Here is a 23,935-nt window from a genome sequence, read left to right as displayed (position 1 = left end):
TCATGACGCTGGGCAACGTGACAACCAGGCCCGCAAAGCATCGCTATATTGTGCAAGAAATACACTTCTATGGAAATGCTAGCGACATTAAGCACGTAGTATGACACTATTAAGTAGTACAATTACGAAAACTCTAATTAAACCAAGGGGATGGTTTATAGACACATTTGTATTGTACTGTGTCAAAACAAAATTGGGTCATATATCTCACTCTAGTTGGGGTTTGAAAATATATCATGCTAAGGTTTAGCTATTAACCCTTTATAGCCGGCAATAACCGCTCCCTCCCGTGTCTATTTCCCTTTAAGAGACGTGGGCTGGTCTGTGTGTGTCACCCACCCGTGTCCAAGCATCCACTGGGGGGAGGAGAGCCTCTGTGTCCATACAGCTAAAGGGCGAATAAATAAAGAAAATAGCGTAAGAAAGAAGAACGGGGATCCTAGCTGTCTCCTCCTCCTCGGCTCCTTACACTGCGCACACCTTTTGCGCATTCGATGCACATTTTTCTTTCGCCGCAGAATCAAGGAGTAAAAAAAAAAAAAAACACCGATTATTTTTTTGTTTATAATTGATGATTTATTTCCCCTCCTCTTTTTGATGACGCCGGAAGAGGAATCGTCTACAAGTGCCATCGGAACGTGATATCGGAGCTACTACCTATGGAGTGTTAAGCGAAACGGTTATTTTGTTTCGCACATTTGGGGGCTTAATATAAGCTGCGGGGCTTCCATCGCCGGTGGGCTGTTACGTAACCGAGTGGTTTTTTTTAGCTGTCCGAGGTGCTGAAAAGCGGGCCAGCCGTGAGCCATTCACGTAAGTCCAACCACAAAAAAAACAAAAAACGAAGAAAAAAAATAAAAAAAAATAACTCATTTTTCATCAGCACGACAGCTCTATTCGAAAGCATATTTCCCGTGACTTTTCTGTGCAGGCACGAAGAAGGTCAAAGGCCTGTTTGCTGCAGAGCCACCTGGGCGATACAGATTGATTGTCTCTCCTGCGGTGAAGCATCCCACAGAGGGTCCAAATGTCTGGGCAGACGCTAACGGACCGCATCGCCGCGGCCCAGTACCAGCTAACGGGCTCAGACATGGCCCGGGCTGTGTGCAAAGCCACCACTCACGAAGTGATGGCGCCCAAGAAGAAGCACCTGGACTGTAAGTCAAGCACAACGTGTAGTGGAACGATCTTGCTTTATGCTTAATGGCTGCAGCGTGCATGCTCGATAATGGTGCAATTCATTCAGGGGTGTCCAAAGTGCATGCCGGGGAGCCATTTGCAGCACACTGTAGACATGTAGGAAGAAACAACAAAGAAAACAGCAAAGAAAGATGTCAAAATTAAATGTTGGAATGTTGAGACATGTTCCTTTTTTTTGTGTAGTTACCACCTTGTATCCCGATTACAGGACACGGTTGAATGAATTGATGTAACCATGGCAATACTACAGGCCAAGCCACAAAAAACTCCTGATTCATCAATATCACTTGCAACAAAATGTCTCAGCCATGAGTTAGGGCAGGCTGGCTGTTAGCATGTAGCACTTGCACTGCAGCAGAACTGCCAATAAATATTGCAACAACAATAAGATAATAGAGACACGATACCTGAGTGCAATCATCTAATGTTGTTTTTCGCAATTAACACAATGCAACGTTCCATGAGGTCATTTCAAATTGCGTCAAATTAGGTCTAAAATTGCACAACTGTTTATAAAGAGTGTGCTGCTAAAGGGAGCTGCAAACTTAGACTTAGACTTCCTTTTTATTGTCATTCAAATTTGAACTTCACAGCACACATAAGAAGAAATTTCGTTACATAAGCTCACGGTAGTGCAGGATAAAAAAGCAATAAGGTGCATATATAAATAAATACATATATATAAATAATATATAAATATATATATTAAATAAATAGATTACTGTACAGATAAATATATTGCACTTTTCCACATGCATCCACGTTTATGGATGTATGTTGTATTGTCTTTTTTATTCCAGCGAGTTAATCCATTTTGGGGGGAGTTGAGGGGATAATTTAATTATGATGCGTTCAAGAGTCTTACGGCTTGAGGGAAGAAGCTGTTACAGAACCTGAAGGTTCTGCTTCGGAGGCTGCGGAACCTCTTTCTAGAGTCCAGCAGTGAAAACAGTCCTTGGTGGGGGTGGGAGGAGTCTTTGCAGATTTTCTGAGCCCTGGTCAGGCAGCGGCTTTTTGTATTTGTGTTTTATATTGCATATATTGCATTATATTGCAGCACGGTGAAACAGGGGTTAGTACGTGTACCTCACAATACGAAGGTCCTGGGTTCGATCCTGGGCTCGGGCTGATTGGCAACACTAAATTGGCCCTAGTGAATGAATGTGAGTGTGAATATTGTCTGTCTATCTGTGTTGGCCCTGTGATGAGGTGGCGACTTGTCCAGGGTGTACCGCACCTTCCACCCAAGTGCAGCTGGGATAAGCTCCAGCACCCCCCACAACCCTGTAAGGGACAAGCGGTAGAAAATGGATGGGTGGTCAACCTTTTGCATGTACCTGTGCAATGTTTAAGAGTGTTAAAACATATATCAGTATGACATTGGTTAACTTATTCATACACCTTGATGTTTAATGAGTTATATAGAGTTAGAATGCCTGTAGCTATGGTGTTATATTCGGGACATGTTGACACTGGAACCGATTATTACAATTTTTATGATCTTTAATGATCGCCTCGTTTTAAATTCACCCAGGAATGTCCCATCTAGTTTAACATGTTAATATTATGATGGGTAACTTATTTATACGCTTCAATGATATGTTCGTTCTTTAAAAAATACCCTGAGTTTTTATTGGAAGCTTTGTTTGCCGCTGGAACAGATTACTGCCATTTCCGTGTTTTCATTTGGTAAAATAGTTTAGAAATCTGTCCGTAAATTGACCGTGGAGGTTCCACTGTGAATATTTGTAAAAGAAAATGTCAGTATAATAAAACAACTACGAAGACAAGAAACCAGAAATGATTTAGAGTATTGGAGAGAGTAGCGTAACTGCATGTCAATACAATGTGCATAGGAGTGTTTTTGTACATACAAGCTAAGTGAGAAGTTCCCTTGACAGCTTTAACACAGCTTAGGCAAACCAACATGAATCAGTACAGCACTCGCCATAGATATTGACTTATACTGACACGCAGAGCTAAAATACACCATGACAGATATATTTTGGTCTATCTATAATGGACGCTTCTTCGTCGTCTTGGACGAAGGCCACATATCTTGTGATCCGCTCCCCTATTGAATAATTCACTAATCAGCCAATGACTGTCCTGCATTATTTACACAGCAAAAGGCGTCAATGTTAAAAAAAAAGGTTCTTTGACTTCTTGGAGTTAAAACTAACTGCAATGTGCTGCTGTGCATGTGTTGTATGCATGATTGCTCAAGAGGGGCTCCACAGGCACACCAACTAAACAAACTTTGTGCTATCATTTCTTGACAATCTTAAACATATTTTCATGCATTTCTGTGTCTAATTCAAGGCCGGCTTGTTGCGGTATGTAGGCCACTGTGCTTCTCTTTCTGTGTTTCTAACCTAGATATTTGGGGGAAGGAGGAGCGGGGAGCTCACAAGTAACACTCGCCTGAAACTATAATAGATGTTGTCATACTGTATGTTACTGTGTGTTTTACAGATAAGCCTGATGTATATAGTAGTTTGATATAAGATGGCATTTTTATACCATTTTATACCAGTTGTTTTAGCAGTGCATGCGACCCATGGTGTGCATGTTGGTTGTGCAGTTGCCATGGTAACCACGACAGTGTCAGGATTTGGCACTAAAATGACAAGAGGGCAAATGACAGGGCATCAGGAATGAATCTTTGACGTTTTTTTACAATGGGAATTTGTATTACCACAGGCGCATTGGTGGTTATTTGGGCTGGTAAACTGTATCCTTGTTAACAAAAGCTTAAATTGAAATACACCAATAAATACCAGCTGGAAATCATGTTGTATTGCTCTCTCTAAGCTTTAAAGCAAGATCCCTAATTAGGCGCTGTGGTCAAATGGGCACTGGGGGGCATTCATAGGAAACATGTGGCCACACACACACACACACACACACACACACACACACACACACATATACACATTCACATACACAGATACACACGCACACAAGGTCCACTGACTCAACAGGGGCTTTAAATGAATCTGTGGCCAAGTACGCTATGCTGAATTATTGTTCATTTTAAGCGAGGTTGCTGAATTATACCAAGACTAAAATATATATATATATATATATATATATATATATATATATATATATATATATATATATATATATATATATATATATATATATATATATATCCATCCATCCATCCATCCATCTTCTTCCGCTTATCCGAGGTCGGGTCGCGGGGGCAGCAGCTTAAGCAGAGAAGCCCAGACTTCCCTCTCCCCAGCCACTTCGTCCAGCTCCTCCCGGGGGATCCCGAGGCGTTCCCAGGCCAGCCGGGAGACATAGTCTTCCCAGCGTGTCCTGGGTCTTCCCCGTGGCCTCCTACCGGTCGGACGTGCCCGAAACACCTTCCTAGGGAGGCGTTCGGGTGGCATCCTGACCAGATGCCCGAACCACCTCATCTGGCTCCTCTCGATGTGGAGGAGCAGTGGCTTTACTTTGAGCTCCCCCCGAATGACAGAGCTTCTCACCCTATCTCTAAGGGAGAGCCCCGCCACTTGGCGGAGGAAACTCATTTCGGCCGCTTGTACCCGTGATCTTGTCCTTTCGGTCATGACCCAAAGCTCATGACCATAGGTGAGGATGGGAACGTAGATTGACCGGTAAATCGAGAGCTTTGCCTTCCGGCTCAGCTCCTTCTTCACCACAATATATATATATATATATATATATATATATATATATATATATATATGGATTCTTGGCCCTGCGATGAGGTGGCGACTTGTCCAGGGTGTACCCCGCCTTCCGCCCGATTGTAGCTGAGATAGGCTCCAGCACCCCCGCGACCCCAAAGGGAATAAGCGGTAGAAAATGGATGGATGGATGGATGGATATGGATTCTTAATAGGACTAGTTGTTAAAGATCCCTAAATATTCAGCACAACAATTAAATGGGGTTGGAGATGTCCTCTTGGGTGGGGTGGAGTTTGGCAATAATCATGTGGTGCCACCAGTACAACACATCTTCAGTTGTGTTCCCCGACGTAATTGGGCGTTCGCATGTATGTGTATATATATATATATATATATATATATATATATATATATATAAAGGTTTTTGTATATATACAAAACCCAAAACCAGTGAAGTTGGCACGTTGTGTAATTCGTAAATAAAAACAAAATACAACGATTTGCAAATTATTTTCAACTTATATTCAATAGACTGCAAAGACAAGATATTTCATGTTTGAAATGAGAAACGTAATTTTTTTTTTGCAAATAATCATTAACTTAGAATTTATTAGCAGTAACACATTGCAAAAAAGTTGGCACAGGGGCATTTTTACCACTGTGTTACACGGCCTTTCCTTTTAACAACACTCAGTAAACATTTGGGAACTGAGGAGACCAATTTATGAAGCTTTTCAGGTGGAATATTTTCCCATTCTTGCTTGATGTACAGCTTAAGTTGTTCAAAAGTCCGGGGTCTCTGTTGTCGTATTTTACGCTTCATAATGCGCCACTAATTTTCAATGGGAGACAGGTCTGGACTGCAGGCAGGCCTGTCTAGTACCCGCACTCTTTTACTATGAAGCCATGTTGATGTAACACGTGGCTTGGTATTGTCTTGCTGAAATAAGCAGGGGCGTCCATGGTAACATTGCTTGGATGGTAACATATGTTGCGCCAAAACCTGTTTGTACCTTTCAGCATTAATGGCGCCTTCACAGATGTGTAAGTTACCCATGCCTTGGGAACTAATACACCCCCATACCATCACAGATGCTGGCTTTTCAACTTTGCGCCTATAACAATCCGTACGGTTCTTTTCCTCTTTGTTCCGGAGGACACAACGTCCACAGTTTCCAAAAACAATTTGAAATGTGGACTTGTCAGACCACAGAACACTTTTCCACTTTGCGCCAGTCCATCTTAGATGAGCTCGAGCCCAGCGAAGCTAGCAGCGTTTCTGGGTGTTGTTGATAAATGGTTTTGGCTTTACATAGTAGAGTTTTAACTTGCACTTACAGATGTAGCGACCAACTGTAGTTACTGACAGTGGTTTTCTGAAGTGTTCCTGAGCCCATGTGACGATATCTTTTACACACTGATGTCGCTTTTTGATGCAGTACCTCCTCAGGGATGAAGGTCCGTAATATAATTGCTAACGTGCAGTGATTTCTCCAGATTCTCTGAACCTTTTGATGATATTACAGACCGTAGATCGTGAAGTCCCTAAATTCCTTGCAATAGCTCGTTGAGAAATGTTGTTCTCAAACTGTTCGACAATTTGCTCACGCATTTGTTCACAAAGTGGTGACCCTCGCCCCATCCTTGTTTGTGAATGACTGAGCATTTCATTTAAGCTGCTTTTATACCCAATCATGGAGCCCACATGTTCCCAATTAGCCTGTTCACCTGTGGGATGTTCCAAATAAGTGTTTCTCAGTCTTTTTTGCCACTTGTGCCAGCTTTATTGAAACATGTTGCAGGCATCAAATTCCAAATGAGCTAATATTTGAAAAAAAATAACAACGTTTTCCAATTCGAACGTTAAGTATCTTGTCTTTGCAGTAAATTCAATTGAATATAAGTGGGAAAGGATTTGCAAATCATTGTGTTCTGTTTTTATTTATGATTTACACAACGTGCCAACTTCACTGGTTTTGGGTTTTGTAAATATACATATATATGTACACACACACACACACACACACACACACACACACACACACACACACACACACACACACACACACACACACACACACACACACACACACACACACACACACACACACACACACACACACACACACACACACACACACACACAAAATGTCACTTGTAAACTATTTACCCAAAAGTCCAATGTCCACTTTAGCGCATTCACACCATTAGTTAAGTGTTTGAGCAGTCTGTAAGGTCATGCTAATATCAGTCCGGACAATATTTTGCTGGCTTCTTTTTGTGATTGTTGTGGCCAAAAATGCCTGAATTTGCAACAACGTATTTTATTTTTATTTTTTTTAAATAACATTAAATCAATTTGTGATTCTGTGAATTTGTTAGCACATGATTGCAACAAAAAGTGGAAAACAAATAAGAATTTGTACTTGTTTTTTCCATGCAGGCTTAAATGTAGACACTAGTTGGCTGTGAAAGTACATACTCAGGGGCTCATTGTCAAATTACTGTACTGTTTCAATTCATAAGTAATAATACTAATAATCAAGGTTCAACTTTATTGTCCCCGCGGTGAAATTTGTCTTGGGCACAGTGCATCATTGCTTTCTTAACATACACAAAAACAACAGAACAAAAACACAAGCACAGACACAACCACAACAGACAACTTGATAGACATAGGTGGCACTTTGATGTAGGCATAACATCTACAGTATGGAGATAAAGATAAAGTACCAGTGTGCAATGCACTAGAGCTCATGGATAAAGTGATGTGTGCTAAAGTGCTTAGTTCTAAAGTGGTATGTGCTAAAGTGCTATGTGCTAAAGTGCTATGTGCTAAAAAAGTGCTAACCTATGTATTAACATTCTATTGCACATTGTTGGTCAGCTTAATGGAGGCTGGGACAAATGATAATTTAAGGCGATTAGATTTGTATAGTGGGACCTGGAGTCTTCTCCCTGATGGCAGGGTTCCATATTCAGGGAAGAGTGGGTGTTGTGAGTTGGAAATAATTTTCTTAGCTTTTTTCCTAACTGCCTGCTCATAGATGCTCTGTATAGGCTCATATTATTTCCTCCCTACGATTTTCATTGCCGTTTTATGCATGCCGGCCAGTTTGCTTTTTAGCTTAACGGTTAGGTTGCCAAACCATGAGGAGATCCCGTATCTATACATCATAACTATAGAAAAAACACCACCAAAAGTATCGTCATTATCTGCTCTATGCTTTGTTGTGCACAAGTTGCAGACATTATCTGAGTATGTTTTACGCTTGAAGAGCCTTTGTCCATCTTAAACATTTATTACCGCACGTTAAGAGCATTTGTGAAACTGTTGAGAGCGATCTTTTGCGATAATTTTTGTTTGTAAATGATAGACAATGAGAGATTATCATCCCACTTCAACATGTCTATCATTTCAATGCTGCCTCTTTTCTAGGTCAGCATTGCAATTGAAATCATGCTCTTAATTTGACTCAGTCAAAGATAGATAAAGTTTGAATAAATACAGAAAATAAATACATGTAAATTAGGAAGTTAGGACGCCAGTGTTTTGCTAAATGTGTATTTCTACATTACCCTGAAGGTTTAGTACTGTAGAGAACCAGAAGTAGGCCTGAGTCATGCAGGGCGGGAGGACAACAATTGTGCTGTGTGAGTAATAAAGAGTTGATGTATTGTTACACGTTTGATTGATTGATTGAGACTTTTATTAGTAGGTTGCACAGTGAAGTACATATTCCGTACAATTGACCACTAAATGGTAACACCCGAATAAGTTTTTCAACTTGTTTAAGTCGGGGTCCACTTAAATTGACTCATGATACAGATATATACTATCATATATACTATCATCAAAATACAGTCATCACACAAGATAATCATCAGGGTGTATACATTGAATTATTTACATTATTTACAATTTGGGGTGTGGAGGGGGGGGGGGGGGGGGGGGTTAGGTTTGGTTGTCATCATCAGTCATCAACAATTGAGAACAAAGAAATGGATATTGAAACAGTGTAGGTCTGACATTGCTGTCCCTGCTTCGTCTACACAAGAAAAAAACATACGTTTTGATTAGACAGTTGACGTGCGCGTTTCAACATCACTCAGAAACAAATTCGATTAGGAAAATGCCGCCAATTGTGCAGAGAAGTTGCAGGCATTAGGCAAAGTTGTGGATATTGGTTGGATTTGCTTGAATTGCCGGGATTGCAAAGACACACATGGACATCTCATTTATTGATCCTTTTTTTTGTTTCTTTCATGCACACAGCCACATTGATTTGTCAAAAAGATCTAATACAAAACTATCAAAAGAGCAATTATTTTTGTTGTTGTGGTTTGTAGCGGTGCAGAACTGCACGACATTACACTAAAAGCGGTTCCTAATATTTAGCATCTCTTCTGTACCCACCAAATTATTAGAAAGTACTTCCCATACAATGCAAGTTGAGAGAAGGTGAATCCAAAAGTGAGGCTTATATTCATAAAAACACATGTTTTCGATGCAACTCTTGTATTAAACAGTGTGCAGGTAGGTTTACCTAATGACCAGTACAGCCCACATTTCAATCTTAGAGTGCTTCCGCAGCCCGTGGATTACCATAAGAGTCTTTATTTAGCTCGGGCAATCCTTATTACACACACACACACACACACACACACACACACACACACACACACACACACACACACACACACACACACACACACACACACACACACACACACACACACACACACACACACACACAGACGTTAAGTGTCACATACTGCTTGTTTGTTTACTTCAGGTAATGATATCATGACATAAAGCAGAAATCTGCACAGCAACACAGCCTACATAAAAAAAGATCAAACACGACTACTGATATGACCTGACATGCAGTCAAAGTATACCTATATACTGAATGTATGTGTGTATGTTTATACATATACATATATATATATATATATGCATACACACATATATATACATATATATATACACACATATATATATATATATATATATATATATATATATATACATATATATATATATATATATATATATACACACATATATATACATATGTATATATACATATATATGTATATATACACACGTACATATACCTATATATACATATATATGTATACAAACATGTATATATACATATATATACTTATGTATGTATATATACACGTATATATACCTATGTATACATATATATGTATACAAACACGTATATATACATATGTATATATACGTATGTATGCATATATATGTATATATACACATATATATACATATGTGTATATACCTATGTATACATATATATGTATATATGCATATGTATATATACGTATGTATACATATATATGTATATACTGTATACACGTATATATACATATATATGTATATATACTATACATATATATGTATACATATGTATATATTCCTGCGATGAGGTGGCGACTTGTCCAGGGTGTACCCCGCCTTCCGCCCGATTGTAGCTGAGATAGGCTCCAGCGCCCCCCGCGACCCCAAAGGGAATAAGCGGTAGAAGATGGATGGATGGATGGATGTATATATTCACATATATGTATATATACGTGTATATATACATTATATATGTATATATACACATATATGTATATATACATATATACGTATATATACATATATACGTATATATGTACATATACATATATACGTATATATATGTATACATATATACGTATATATATATATATATATATATATATATATATATATATATATATATATATATATATATATATATATATATATATATATATAATGAAAAAGGAGGAGTATCTCCAAATTCTTCAGGACAACCTAAAATCATCAGCGCTTGGTTGGGTCTTGGGCGCAGTTGGGTGTTCCAACAGGACAATGACCCCAAACACACGTCAAAAGTGGTAAAGGAATGGCTAAATCAGGCTAGAATGAAAGTTTTAGAATGACCTTCCCAAAGTCCTGACTTAAACATGTGGACAATGCTGAAGAAACAAGTCCATGTCAGAAAACCAACACATTTAGCTGAACTACACCAATTTTGTCAAGAGGAGTGGTCAAAAATTCAACCAGAAGCTTGTGGATGGCTACCAAAAGCCCCTTATTGCAGTGAATCTTGCCAAGGGACATGTAACCAAATATTAACATTGCTGTATGTATACTTTTGACCCAGCAGATTTGGTCACATTTTCAGTAGACCCATAATAAATTCATAAAAGAACCAAACTTCATGAATGTTTTTTGTGACCAACAAGTATGTGCTCCAATCACTCTATCACAAAAAAAATAAGAGTTGTAGAAATGATTGGAAACTCAAGACAGCCATGACATTATGTTCTTTACAAGTGTATGTAAACTTTTGACCACGACGGTATATTGTATGTAGTGTTAAATGAATGACAACTAGTAGTAGTAGTTGCGAAAAGATAATATTGTGCAGTACAAGCAGTCATAGTGTGTCAAGCATGCTATGGCTGCAAGGGTCGGCCATGTTGCAACACTGATCAAAAAAAAAAGAAGCATAATTTCGCCTATTAAAAATGCTGAATGTTTATATGATGTCTTGAAACAGGTGCTGATGAGGGGGCTGTGCAGTAATTAGTAGTGATTAGATATAATCTCTTTACAAGACCCCACTTCTACCCCCAATAAACCTCCATGACCAGACTGCTATCCTGTTTTGTTCCTGACATCCTCCCTTCAGCTCACTGCACTCCTCACCCATGTCTACTGTTTAATATCTGTGTCTATTTAAAGCAAAGCCAAGGCCTGCTCAATAGGTCTGCTTCCATTAACGAAGCTGCTTGTCAATATATTTGATGCGCTCCTCTTTCCCTTTACCTTTTCTAGACATCATTGTCAGAGGACAAGCAATGCACTAAGCTTTACTTGTCATCATTTGCTTCATCTCTCAACAGTCTTATGATACATTCTGCGGACAGAACATTAGGTACCCTAGCGCAATCAAATGTCATACAGAATATAATAATACTTTGTTTTAGCGGTATTCATCCAACAATATGTTTATTATTGTTGTCCATGTTACTAATATTTTGCCCTTCTACCTAAAAATTTGGTCATCAAAATATTAGAAACAACCCTGAGTATGATGCAGTGCAGTTGTACAACCACAAATATAGATTTAAAAAAACAATCAATCAACAGTTATTTTTCCTCCTTGTGTCACAGACTTGTTGCTGGGCAGAGTTCACTGGGCACAGCTATAACTTCCCCATAGGCCAATAGAGGTCTGCAAATAATGTATATTTGGCAGTTTAAATGGCAGAAAAAAGCTTTTTATACACACTGCTGAGTCATCCTCTGTATTACTAATAAAGTGTAAATTAGGACGCATATCACTGTCTGCTGCATGTTAAATAAATGTGATGATGTTTTTGTCTTACAGACCTGGTGTCGGCCACCAACACTACCAACGTGAACATCCCCCAGATGGCCGACACTCTGTTCGAACGGGCCACCAATGCCAGCTGGGTGGTGGTCTTCAAGGCCCTTGTCACCACCCACCACATGTGTGTCCACGGGAATGAGGTACAGCAACAAGAGCCATCTAGAGGACGGTAGTTGTCAGGGGTTAAAAGCATCTTTCAATTGAATATTTTTACCTGCAGAGGTTCATCCAGTACTTGGCCTCCAGAACCTCCCTGTTCAACCTCAGCAACTTCATCGACAAAACTGGCTCTCATGGTAAATAAACAAAAACTGAGGTCTGTCTTACATAATGTATGCCACTCTAGTGTCAAGATCAACTGTTTCCATATGAGCACACAGACACATTGAAGGACTTCTTTAGGTGGAAAATGACAATAAATGATGGACATTATGTGCTCTCTTCTTAAGGCTACGACATGTCTACATTCATCAGACGGTATGGACGATACCTTAATGAGAAAGCCTTCGCCTACCGCCAGATGGCATTTGACTTCACCAGAGTCAAGAAAGGGTTCGTCACCATAACCAGAATCACCAGTGACGCTTGTTTTTCTCAGAAAAAACCCCCCACACATAGTAAATCACAATTGGTAGCAACCAACATTCATGGAAAATTAGGGCTAAAAGTCAAACTAGAATCCAACCAAAAACAAAATGAGATGGGACAAAGTCGCTCTCATTTCTCTTTTTTTTTAATACCATTCTACAAGTACATAAGTCAAGGAACAAAAATACAAACAACCATAATAACATTTGGAAATAATAAAAAAGTCTCCTGAATCCAGATGGTGATCCAAATCACCTTCAAAATACAATCACTCAAAATATAATCACGAGCCCAGTGTTTCTTATCATAGCCCAGTGTTTCTTAACAATAGGCCTGGGGCCCATTGCTGGGCCGCAAGCGCTCCCTAGAGGGCCACCAAAAAATATGTGTTTCTCAGGTGTGGGCCATATGGGCCGCAGCAGTACTCAGTTGTAATCAGTGTTGGGACTAACGCTTTACAAAGTAACGCGTTACTGTAACGCGTTACTGTAAAGACGTTATTTTCGGTGGTAACGAGCAGTCTAACGCGGCATTTTTTTATATTCAGTAACTCAGTTACCGTTACTACATGATGCGTTACTGCGTTATTTTACGTTATTTTTTATATAGTATCGGCTAGAAACTGAGAAGATCTGAGTGTGTTTTATTGGAGAGTTGCGGTGTCGTCCTTCTGATTCTTCCTCTGTCACAAGAAGCGCGTCGCGCGCTGTATGTGTGAGTGTGTGTGTGGGCCGGGGGGGGGGTCTGTGTTTACTAACAAGACATCATTGTAGAGCCGAAGCCGAGTTTCTTAACATGGAATATTCTCACTTCTTTTCTTTTGTCGAGCACAAAGAAAAGAACATTTACTGCCCAAAACAGCAATTCAAAACTGATGAAACAGCTACAAAAGCAACATGCTTCGACGAAGCTAGTAAAGAGAGACACACTTCACCTAAGGATTTTAACGGAGGGACTGCAAGCCAGGACAACATTGATAGAGCCATTGCAGCGTATGTGCTAGAAGACATGCAGGCTATTTCTACAGTGGAGTCACCCGCTTTCAGGCAGCTAATTAGCATGATACCGGCGTCAAATGGCAAATGGCACGAAAACATTTTCCAAGTTCCTTGACACAGTGGACAGTGAGCACATAAACATGGAAAGCAAGCTAAAGAAGACACTCCAAACTCTGCCTCTGCTCATCATTCATCACTGAAGGTACACACACTCTGTCAATTCTCTTATATACTCTTTCATTCTAGACTTCTAGAGTGTTTGATTATTACATCACTCTAAATGTATAGACTATAAAGTTCACAAACATAAAGAGGGATCCTAGTGGGCCAGGCCAATCTTTCCTTTTCTCTAAACTAAAACTGGGGAAATGCATAGAGTGTTCTGGGCTTCACTGAAGACATGATTTTATTTCACAATTCCTTGAGAGAAAAAAATGCCTGGTTAGGCATGTGTAAAGCAGTATGTGTGCTGTGTATAGTGACATGACATATAATCATGTCATGTGTGCCTTCCTTGGGTGAAGCCAGGTTTACAGCTATGTTGTGACATGTTGTTATTATGTGGTTTGTTACTTATGTATGTTATGTTGCAGCTATTTAAAATAGTTTTGTCAATTTGTTCTGGCCCAAAATAAATTGGCCCTTTGAAACATATATTTGTCTTTGTGTGTTGTATGTAGACCACATTGCTTGGCAGACTTCAGTGATGCAAATGCATGTCAAGTTGATGAACAGGTTGTATTATTCTCCAGTGCAATAACAGTACTGAAATGAAGGCTAAAAGGGCATTAATGGGAGCCTTAAAAAACAAAACAAAACAAAATAAAATAAAATAGTTACTTTTCACAGTAACGCATTACTTTTTGGTGTAAGTAACTGAGTTAGTAACTGAGTTACTTTTGAAATAAAGTAACTAGTAACTGTAACTAGTTACTGGTTTTCCGTAACTAACCCAACACTGGTTGTAATACACTTTTTCACCACTTGTGGCAGTAATGACAAACTTCAACAAATAGAAGTCGGGTTAGTCATAGAGGAGTTTCTTAAGCGCAAAATTATGACTAAAGTGATGAAGCTGTATTATCAATTGCACTTTAATTTTATTGACAGTTTAGTTAAGAAATAATAAATCATTCAATTATTCTAATATTTATTATTAATGTATTTTTTATATTTGTATTATTTAGCAAAGTGGTCATTTTTGTAACTAGGTTTGATATAATTATTGAATACAATTAAAATCAAGAGTAAGATTGCTAATTCAGTGTTAATATTTGAGTGGTCGCCGGGCCACTCTGTAGTAAAAAAGTTGGGCCCCAAGGTCAAAAAAGTTAAGAACCCCTGCCTAAGCCCATTTATGACATTTTCTGAAAGTTTAATTTCAAATTTGCCCATCACATTTGAGTTATTTACAGTGCAACACAAGAAAACAGAGTGAAGCCTCTTGTCAGTCATCCACAGTCTTTGTCTCTGTGAGTAGAGGTGGGGCTGCAAGGATACACACTAGGCATGTAACAATAAATGGTAATAATGATAACCACGGTGAAACTTCAGACAGTTAGTGTTACTGTTTTAAATGAAAATGATCAAAAAACCATGATTGATAACTGCACTTTGATAAACTCGCAGACTGACTGGCGCCAGCTTGCCAGCTTAAATGCTAACATGAAAACAAGACGCATTAAAGTATTTTTCCATTAAGAAATGACAAACCCCATTCTTAAGGTGCGCCCGAAGTTGGCTAACCTGTCAGCGGTCCTGTTCTATGAATGGGATTTTACTGAAAATCTCAATTTCCCCTCGGGGATTAATAAAGTATTTCTGATTCTGATAAACTTATATAACAGATTTCTGTCTGAACAACTAAGCGATTCAATTGTGCACATTGAACCTGCAAGCTGTGCTCTTCTAGTGTCTCTCAGTGTGATTGTTCTATACTCAAAGGAATACGAGACGGAGGAGTTTTTACGGTGCGTTCAAGGACCACCAAACAGAGTTGGATGCCATAAAGCCCGCCAGAAATGATAAAAACACATTTCATTTGTTGTGCACTTTTCATTGAAATAAATCTTAAAGTGCTACAGGTAAAAACAATATAAAAGCTTAGTGATTAAAACAGATAAAATACTAAGACTAAAACACTATCAGTGAAGCATAAGAAACACAAAACATGCAAAATAGTGTTTGATTTATATAGGCGGTAAGGTAAAGTTTTGTACCTGACAAGTACACATAAATACACATTAGTAGGCTAAATAAACCTCTTCAACATAATGCAAAACAGTGGCTTTCCTAACTGTTTGTCATTTACAAAATATTAAGTTATTTAAAAAAAGTGATTTGGTCAAAATATTTCTGTGTGTGTATAAGTACTTTTTAAGCACTTACAACAATACCGCAATAATAATAATAATAATAATCAGGATAATTTTGGTCACGATAACCGTGATATGAGATTTTCATGATGTTACATCCCCAATACACACACACAGAAGTGGACGCTTGTAACGTAAATGTATGGTAACGTACTAAAATAACATAGACCAGCCCCAACATGTAATGACTTGTTTCTGATCTCATTTTGGACATTTTCTGAAAGTTAAATACAAATTTGCATGTAGCTGTTTGAGATTTCAATAGCCAAAGGAAAGAAAGGGAGTGAACCATTTTGTTAGTCTTCATTATCTTTGTGAAGCTCATAACATACAAATAATGTAGTAAAAATGATCCGGATCATCCTCAAAATCATATTGAAAGCCCGTAATGTTTTGAGTTATGTCGCTAACAAACTAACTGACTGAAAAACACACCCATGGCAGCGATTACATAAACTCCTGGCGGAGGTAATATTTATAAACATAAAAAGGAAACTATCGCTTTATCAAAGATAAAGATCGATAAAGTCAAAATTGGACCTACAGTTTTAAGTAAATCATTGCCCACAAGTTGAACAAACAAACAAAAGAATAGAATAAGATGAGAACAGACAAGCAGCTTTCTGGCTTTATAGTCTAAGGGCCTGATTTACTAAGATCCAAATACCACGCGCTAAACAGCGTGTGCAAAAATAGCGTTTACTATGAGTGGGCCTGTTGCGTGTGATCTACTAACACTGCATGTGCAGTTGAAAAGTGGTGCAGAACGCCTTATTTAAATGAGGATTTTACATGCATACGGGGCTTTTACCACGGAGACGATCATTTTCTGCACATTTATATTATCATGCTCCTACATGTGTGCGATGTATTGAACCAGTAGCACACATTTATCATTTGTAACACATTTTCTGAATCACAATTAATACAACAGAAACATATGCACACTGACACTTAATTCTGCGCTCGAGACTGTGGATCGCATCATCAGCGCATTTGTGCGATTGTAATGACTCAGATGCAAAAAAAAAAAAGCCAAATGAAAAACGCATTTTCATTCGGGGTTTTATTATGGTAATATATTTCCTAAATAAATAAAAACGAACAACATTAAAAAAAAGAAAACGCCAACAAACACCAAAATGCATCAATTGAATTCATTTTAATTTGCCCCCTAAGTCATCCAGCAGCAATACAATTGTAAAGGGAAATTGCTGAATAGACGATATGTCTAATAATTTGTAATTCTTGCCGTCCAAAATGTTGACACACACACACACACAGGACAGAGGATTCTCATCCGATTTTGCAGCCGTGTGTGGAACTGTCAGTTTGCACGTCCTTCTGACACGTGCTAAATAAAATGCTAAATAGTGCTCGCAAAACGGTGATGTGTGTTGATACATTCCATTGCGCGTTCTAAATATTTATTTGTATTTTCTCCTCCCAGTATTATAGGCGTTTTGATTATCAGCATATATTCTGCATATTATTGAAGACAGAGACGCTAAATGGATGGCACACCTTATTCTGCTCACTTAACAGACGCAATCCACTTTGCACACGTTTTGTAGATCAGCTTTGCTGGTGCTACCAGGTTTGCATGTGTTTTAGTACACACAAACTTTTAGTAAATCAGGTCCTATTTCTTTATAGTTGTTTTAATGTGTACACAGTACAATCACTAAAGACAGATCAAAGAGGAAAATAGTAATGAAAAGAAACAAAGCAAAAAGTTACTTAGCACTGACAGCAGCCTTTTTTTCCAGTTTTACTGTTAGAGACAGTTACTTGTATAACGCTTACATGACAACTAATTATTGTGAAAATGTGCCTTAGAACCTAGCCTGTATAGCAGGACTTTTCAACTGGCGGCCCGGGGGCCAAATCCGGCATTGTAATGACACCATACCGCCCCCCTGAGATCAATTCAAAACTTGGGAGACAAACATTTTTGCTGCAAATTCCATGAAACACTGCAGTGCTCCTGTTGTACAGAGGAACTTGGACCTCTGTAAACACATTGTCAGATCCTTGCATTGACATTTTAAACTTGCTAGCCAATGTAGAACACCAGGGTCTAAATTTGTGATTGACATAACTGAGTTGTTCCTCAAGGCACCTCTTTAAGTCCTCTCCTTACACATTTTTTCCATAATGTGATTTATGCAACTAAGGTGTTGCTGTAGCTTGTTGCTATCAGTTATATTAGAAGTGTTCCTCAAAGTTCCATTTTAGGTCTCTTTTTCTTCATTTGGGCTACGCAACTGGCGAATTCAGTTAAAAAAAACTTGTCATAGACTCACATGTTTGCAGTTGATACTTAAAAACACTAGCGCGCTGTGACAGAGATGACCTTTGACTTGCTGTTTTGCAGAAGGTCCTTAAAATACAGCAGAGCGCTCCCGTAACTCTGACAAAATAAATAGACCAAAATCAAATGTCTACTGTAGAGGACGCTGGTTCTGCAGAATACACAACATAAGACTGATAGTGAAGGGAGAAGTCCAGCCTCCTGGTCTTTAGCTTTTTGAGTTGAAAATGCCTGCTGTGCAGTATTTGGCCATTGTCGGTTCATTGAATTGGCTTGTTTCCTTGTCTTGGTGTGACCATATTGTGTTTGTAAACCAGGGCTGAGGGTGTGATGAGGACCATGACCACAGAGAAGCTCTTGAAGGGCATGCCTGTCCTGCAGACTCAGATCGACACACTCCTGGAGTTTGACGTAAGTTCGGTTAAAAGGCTTACTATTTGGCGACATTTATGATTGGATTTGATAACAAGGCAATAAGAAAGCTCTCACGTCACTCCGGACAGGTTCACCCCAAGGAGCTAAACAACGGGATCATCAATGGTGCTTTCATGCTCCTCTTCAAGGATCTGGTCAAACTCTTTGCTTCCTACAACGATGGCATCATCAACCTATTAGGTCAGTCATGGCAACAACACAATACAATGGAACCTCTAAAAAAGGGTGACGGAAATGGAAAGTGGTACAGTGGTACACATCTTTCCGTCTTGGCGTTATCATTTTGACAAACACAATAAATCAGAGCACATTTACATCGCAAAGTTAGTTGTTTCACTATATCGGTTAACTTCTTTTTGGAGTTGTATGACCATTAAGAATGTTAAAAAGCATAAATGAAGAATGTAACTTCCTCTTTCCACTTCCTTAAAAGCCAGTGAGTAGTGTGTATGCTATTAAAGACATGCACCTGGGGATAGGTTGATTGGCAACACTAAATTGGTCCTAGTTTGTGAATGTGAGTGTGAATGTTGTCTGTCTATTTGTGTTGGACCTGTGATGAGGTGGCGACTTGTCTTTTAACATTGGGAACACTATAATAATTCTGCCCACGTTAATCAACATTAAACTGCCTCAAGTTGTTGCTCAGATTAAATAAAATGACAACACTTTTCTTCTACATATAAAAAGTGCAACATTAAACAGTTTCAAGTCAACTCATCGTGCTTGATTTATTACAGCATTTGGGAAGCCTGTAGTTGATTTGTATTATGTAAATGTTATATTTTTATCAACATGTGATAGCAGGGACCCTGCCATTCAAAACTAGGCTGCTGCATTACTAATGATTAATGTAACTATAGCTGAAAAAATGGTACAATAGCAATAGGAGAGACTATTCATCCCTGAACACCATGGAGTTCATGTAGGCTTAATGATGCAGTTACATTATTATATCAACTATCAGAGACAGAAACTCTTCATTTAACATAATGTCCTTTTTTGCTGCTTCGACACAGCTCAATCAGCACAGAAAAAGTTAAAGTGAAATAACAGACAGACAGGGCTTTGCTGTCCGTAACACACACACACACACCGCAAAATGAGCTAACGTTACGCTAAAAGCGAATTAGCCTTCACCTCAAGCCAGGACTGCGAGCGAGCTGAGCTGCCTTTCATATTTCTAGAAGGTCAACGGGCTCATAGTGATGTTACTAGTAGTTGACTGGGAGGTGTTTATTATAATTTGGGGAGAGTCCGCAGCCTGATGCTTACCTGCTAAACGCTAAGCACTGACTACATGCGCTCTGAATACGCACTGCTGATTGACTGTTACCACTCTATTTGTAACCAATCAGATGGTTGTGTGGGTGGGACAATTCTGCGTGCTGTGTAGAGGACTGACAGAGACAGAGGCAGAAGGAAGTGGAGGTGCCTACTTAATATGTTCGTGTGGAAACTCGTTCGGTACACCTCCGAACCGAACCGAAACCCCCGTACCGAAACGGTTCAATACAAATACACGTACTGTTACACCCCTAGTAGAAACAAATGTTGTTTGTTTGTGCAGAGAAATACTTCAAGATGAAAAAAAGTGACTGTAAGGAGGCGTTGGAGATCTACAAAAGGTTCCTGACCCGAGTGACAAAGATTGGCGAATTCATGAAGCTGGCGGAGGTACCCCTTAAACATAGCAGAAATAGTGGTGGTTTTTTTTTCAACTTTATTTCTCTCTCCAGACAGTTGGTGTTGAGAAAAATGACATTCCTGACATCAACTACGTGAGTCACCACATGATCTTCCAAACTAATTCCCACAATGTATAATCGGATTGGTAACATGCATGGCGTGTGGCTGCATGTAAACACACGCCATGTTTCACCCACTGCCATCTCAACACCCTTGACCTCAGTGTCTCCACCCGGGGACGGTGGTGGACCTAGCGGACTCAGACGATGACGACTGTCCTTTTAAACCTCTCGAGGAGCCGGTAACCATAGTAACGTGGGCTGAGTGCCTGTTTGAAGGATGGAGTGTTGGCATGTTGAGCCTTATTCTGTGTGACACGAGTCAGATACACACACTGATTATGTGTTTGTGTGTGCATGCACAGCGGGTGTGTGTTTTCTGTTTTTTGATAAATCCTGGTAAGTAATCAGGTAGACGTACACTGTTGTGTGTTCTGATGTGGCAGCTTTTCATGTAATTTTATTTTAAGCTTGATGATTGTTTTTGTTTTTTTGTCAGGCTCCCAGCAGTATCCTGGAGTCCCTGGAAACACACATGAATGGCTTGGAGGATGTAAAAGGCGGCAAAAAGGGGTAATTCTGAATTGAGTGTCATATTGGAGATTATTTGTGTTATTTCAATTTCATTTATTCAAGGCTTTAACGTGATTGTTTTGCCATTTAATTAATATGTCAGATGCTCATATTTAGACTCTCGTTATTGCCAAAGAGGTTTTGTTTGTTTGCAAGTGAGTAGGATAACTCAAAAGCTACCTAAAAAAATTAAACACAACTACATTTTTTTCTGGATTTTTCTCCCAATTTTTAAAATACAGTTGTACCTCAAGCTCTTAACTTGATACACTTGAAGATCTCCTGTTGAAATTAATTGAAATAAATTTAATTGGAGCTTGCCTCCTCACCAAAAAAAATGTAACATGTAACATGCCTTTTAAAAAGAAAATAACATTTTAGACAATAAATATTGTATAGAAACAATACAATATAATGTACTACTAACAACTATAATAGTTTTATGAAGTAATGTAATTATAATGTACAGCATTTAGCTTTAAAGTGGACTTCTACAGGAACTCTTTCTAGCTGCTTCCCCGTCAAAGACATCATCAGCAGTTTTGCCATATTTTTAATGGATAAATGTCCACCGTTTCAATATTATTTTAATATCCTTGGATGTTGTAAGACGTATTCTGCTTCAGTATGGTGCAGACTAGCAGTGACATGCTCGAATTATTTTGCAAAGTTAGTAATGTCCATCCCTAGCTTTAAGCTAATGCTAGCGAGTAAGACCAGATGATTTGGTCGGATATTATGGGGTTCACTCTGGCTTTTACTATGCCAACTAATGGCGGGGATGTAATTAAAGTTTTTTTTTTATGGGAACTCTAAGCATAATAATTAGCTGAGAGACAGCTCTTATTTCAAAACACTCTTGAGTTAAGGTACTGCTGTATTGTTTTACTTGGGGAATAATTCCCATTGCTTTGAAGATGTACTATTTTTATTTTAGGTATTACGGTATATCATCATTATTATGACAGAATATATAAAAAAAAGATTTTGTAAAATTATATTTCATTCCAGACATTTATATTTGTTGTGGCAAGTGGCTTTAGTCAATGGCAGTTGTTGTAATTCTTTATTTTCCTTTAACCCTTCCTCTCTCTTATCCCCTTTTGTTGTTCATTTGGAATCCCCAGTGAAGGGTGAGCATCAACCGTGTGTTGGCTTTGGGGCAGCGGACAGTAATCTCTTTGAATGGTTTTTTTTTTTTTACTGTATCACACTTCTAACAGGTAAACTGATGTGCTATTCCAATGGGAAGCAAGCAGGTGTTTCCCATGGGAATAGATTCTATTAGTAACCTATATTTTACATGTGATGTGTGTGTGTGTGTGTGTGTGTGTATACATGTGTGAACTCTACAAGACGCACATGCTACCAGAGACAAACTGTGTGTTGTCTCATTCACACCTGCAATACGAACCATAAGAATTTAGGGGACAATTGTATAACATTTTCAAATATAATTTTACAATTTTGCTTGAAAAAATATTTAATCTCACAGAAAATTCGATTTTTTTTATTTGTTATAATATAACACATAGAATGAATCAAATAATCACAAATGTATTTCATTTACAATGAAATAAATGTGAATGTACATAAAATAATTGCTACTAAATTCTTGTGAGAGCAGGCTGCAAAACATGAAGTGGTTAATTCCTTGATTCATTAATTATTTGCTAATTTAGCAAAAAAAAAAAAAAAGTTTAGCCGACAAAAAGTATTTTAAACCATCGTCATCATCATTCATCAATGTGATGAATGGAATTAAACCCTTCATATGCTTACATGATGCACTTTGTGGAGTAACTTACCAGATTTCTTGGAGAAAATCTATAAAAGTATATTTTCCACCACTTAATCAAAATACTCTCCTTTTCCTTTCAGGTCTCCAACGAAGGTAAGCTCACATTTTAAACAGTTTCTAGATTGTGTCTGCTGGACCACTGACTTAGCTGCCATTACGTACCTTCCAGGGGTCTCCCACTAACAATGTGTCTCCAACTTCCACTCCGGCCAAATCCTCAAATGCCGTCCCCACACTGCAGCCTCCGCCTGGGGAGGCCGCTGCTGCTGCTGCTCCGGCTGCACCCGAGCCAGCGGAAGAGTATGTACCGACTTGTTCAATTCCTGCAAACACCAAATAAATCGACAAAAAAGTTACTCACAATTGCGGTGTCCAACTAGGGGCGGAGAGCAATCCCCCAAGGCCAGGAAAGGAAAAGCAGAGTCGGCAAGAACAGCACTATTTATAAACATTAGTTTTATTTTGTAATATCTACAAAACCCAAAATGAGTGAAGTTGGGACATTGTCTAATTTATGAATAAATACAGAATAGAATGATTTGCAAATCCTTTTCAACTTATATTCAATTGAATATACTGCAAAGACAATATATTTAATGTTCAAACTGAGAAACGTAATTTTGTTTTGCAAATAATCATTATCTTAGAATTTAATGGCAGCAACACATTGCAAAAAGTTGGCACAGGGGCATTTTTACCACTGTGTTACATGGCCTTTCCTTTTAACAACACTCAGTAAACGTTTGGGAACTGAGGAGACACATTTTTTAAGCTTCTCAAGTGGAATTCTTTCCCATTCTT

At 38.6% G+C, this 23,935-nt stretch overlaps 1 protein-coding gene across 15 annotated transcripts in view; it reads left to right on the top strand.

Moving 5' to 3' along the window:
- The first annotated feature begins 322 nt into the window (after positions 1-322).
- LOC133576094 (clathrin coat assembly protein AP180) overlaps positions 323-23,935 on the top strand; it is a 44,229-nt gene continuing 20,616 nt past the window's right edge. For 6 of the 15 annotated variants that reach the window (XM_061929067.2, XM_061929065.2, XM_061929068.2 and 3 more), the window contains exons 1-12: positions 326-813; positions 932-1,157; positions 12,300-12,442; positions 12,523-12,598; positions 12,752-12,854; positions 18,895-18,988; positions 19,081-19,192; positions 20,583-20,689; positions 20,752-20,793; positions 21,260-21,333; positions 23,215-23,227; positions 23,304-23,434. In XM_061929067.2, the coding sequence (XP_061785051.1) occupies positions 1,028-1,157; positions 12,300-12,442; positions 12,523-12,598; positions 12,752-12,854; positions 18,895-18,988; positions 19,081-19,192; positions 20,583-20,689; positions 20,752-20,793; positions 21,260-21,333; positions 23,215-23,227; positions 23,304-23,434 (1,025 nt within the window). In that variant the 5' untranslated portion in view covers positions 326-813; positions 932-1,027. Of the gene's footprint in view, positions 814-931; positions 1,158-12,299; positions 12,443-12,522; positions 12,599-12,751; positions 12,855-18,894; positions 18,989-19,080; positions 19,193-20,582; positions 20,690-20,751; positions 20,794-21,259; positions 21,334-22,460; positions 22,486-23,214; positions 23,228-23,303; positions 23,435-23,935 lie in introns of those variants that run through there. The other 9 variants (XM_061929061.2, XM_061929059.2, XM_061929062.2 and 6 more) reach the window with 6 other exon arrangements.

This window comes from Nerophis lumbriciformis, linkage group LG34, assembly GCF_033978685.3.
Source record: "Nerophis lumbriciformis linkage group LG34, RoL_Nlum_v2.1, whole genome shotgun sequence".
Lineage (NCBI taxonomy): Eukaryota > Metazoa > Chordata > Actinopteri > Syngnathiformes > Syngnathidae > Nerophis > Nerophis lumbriciformis.
This window is presented reverse-complemented; position numbering and strand designations above follow the sequence as displayed.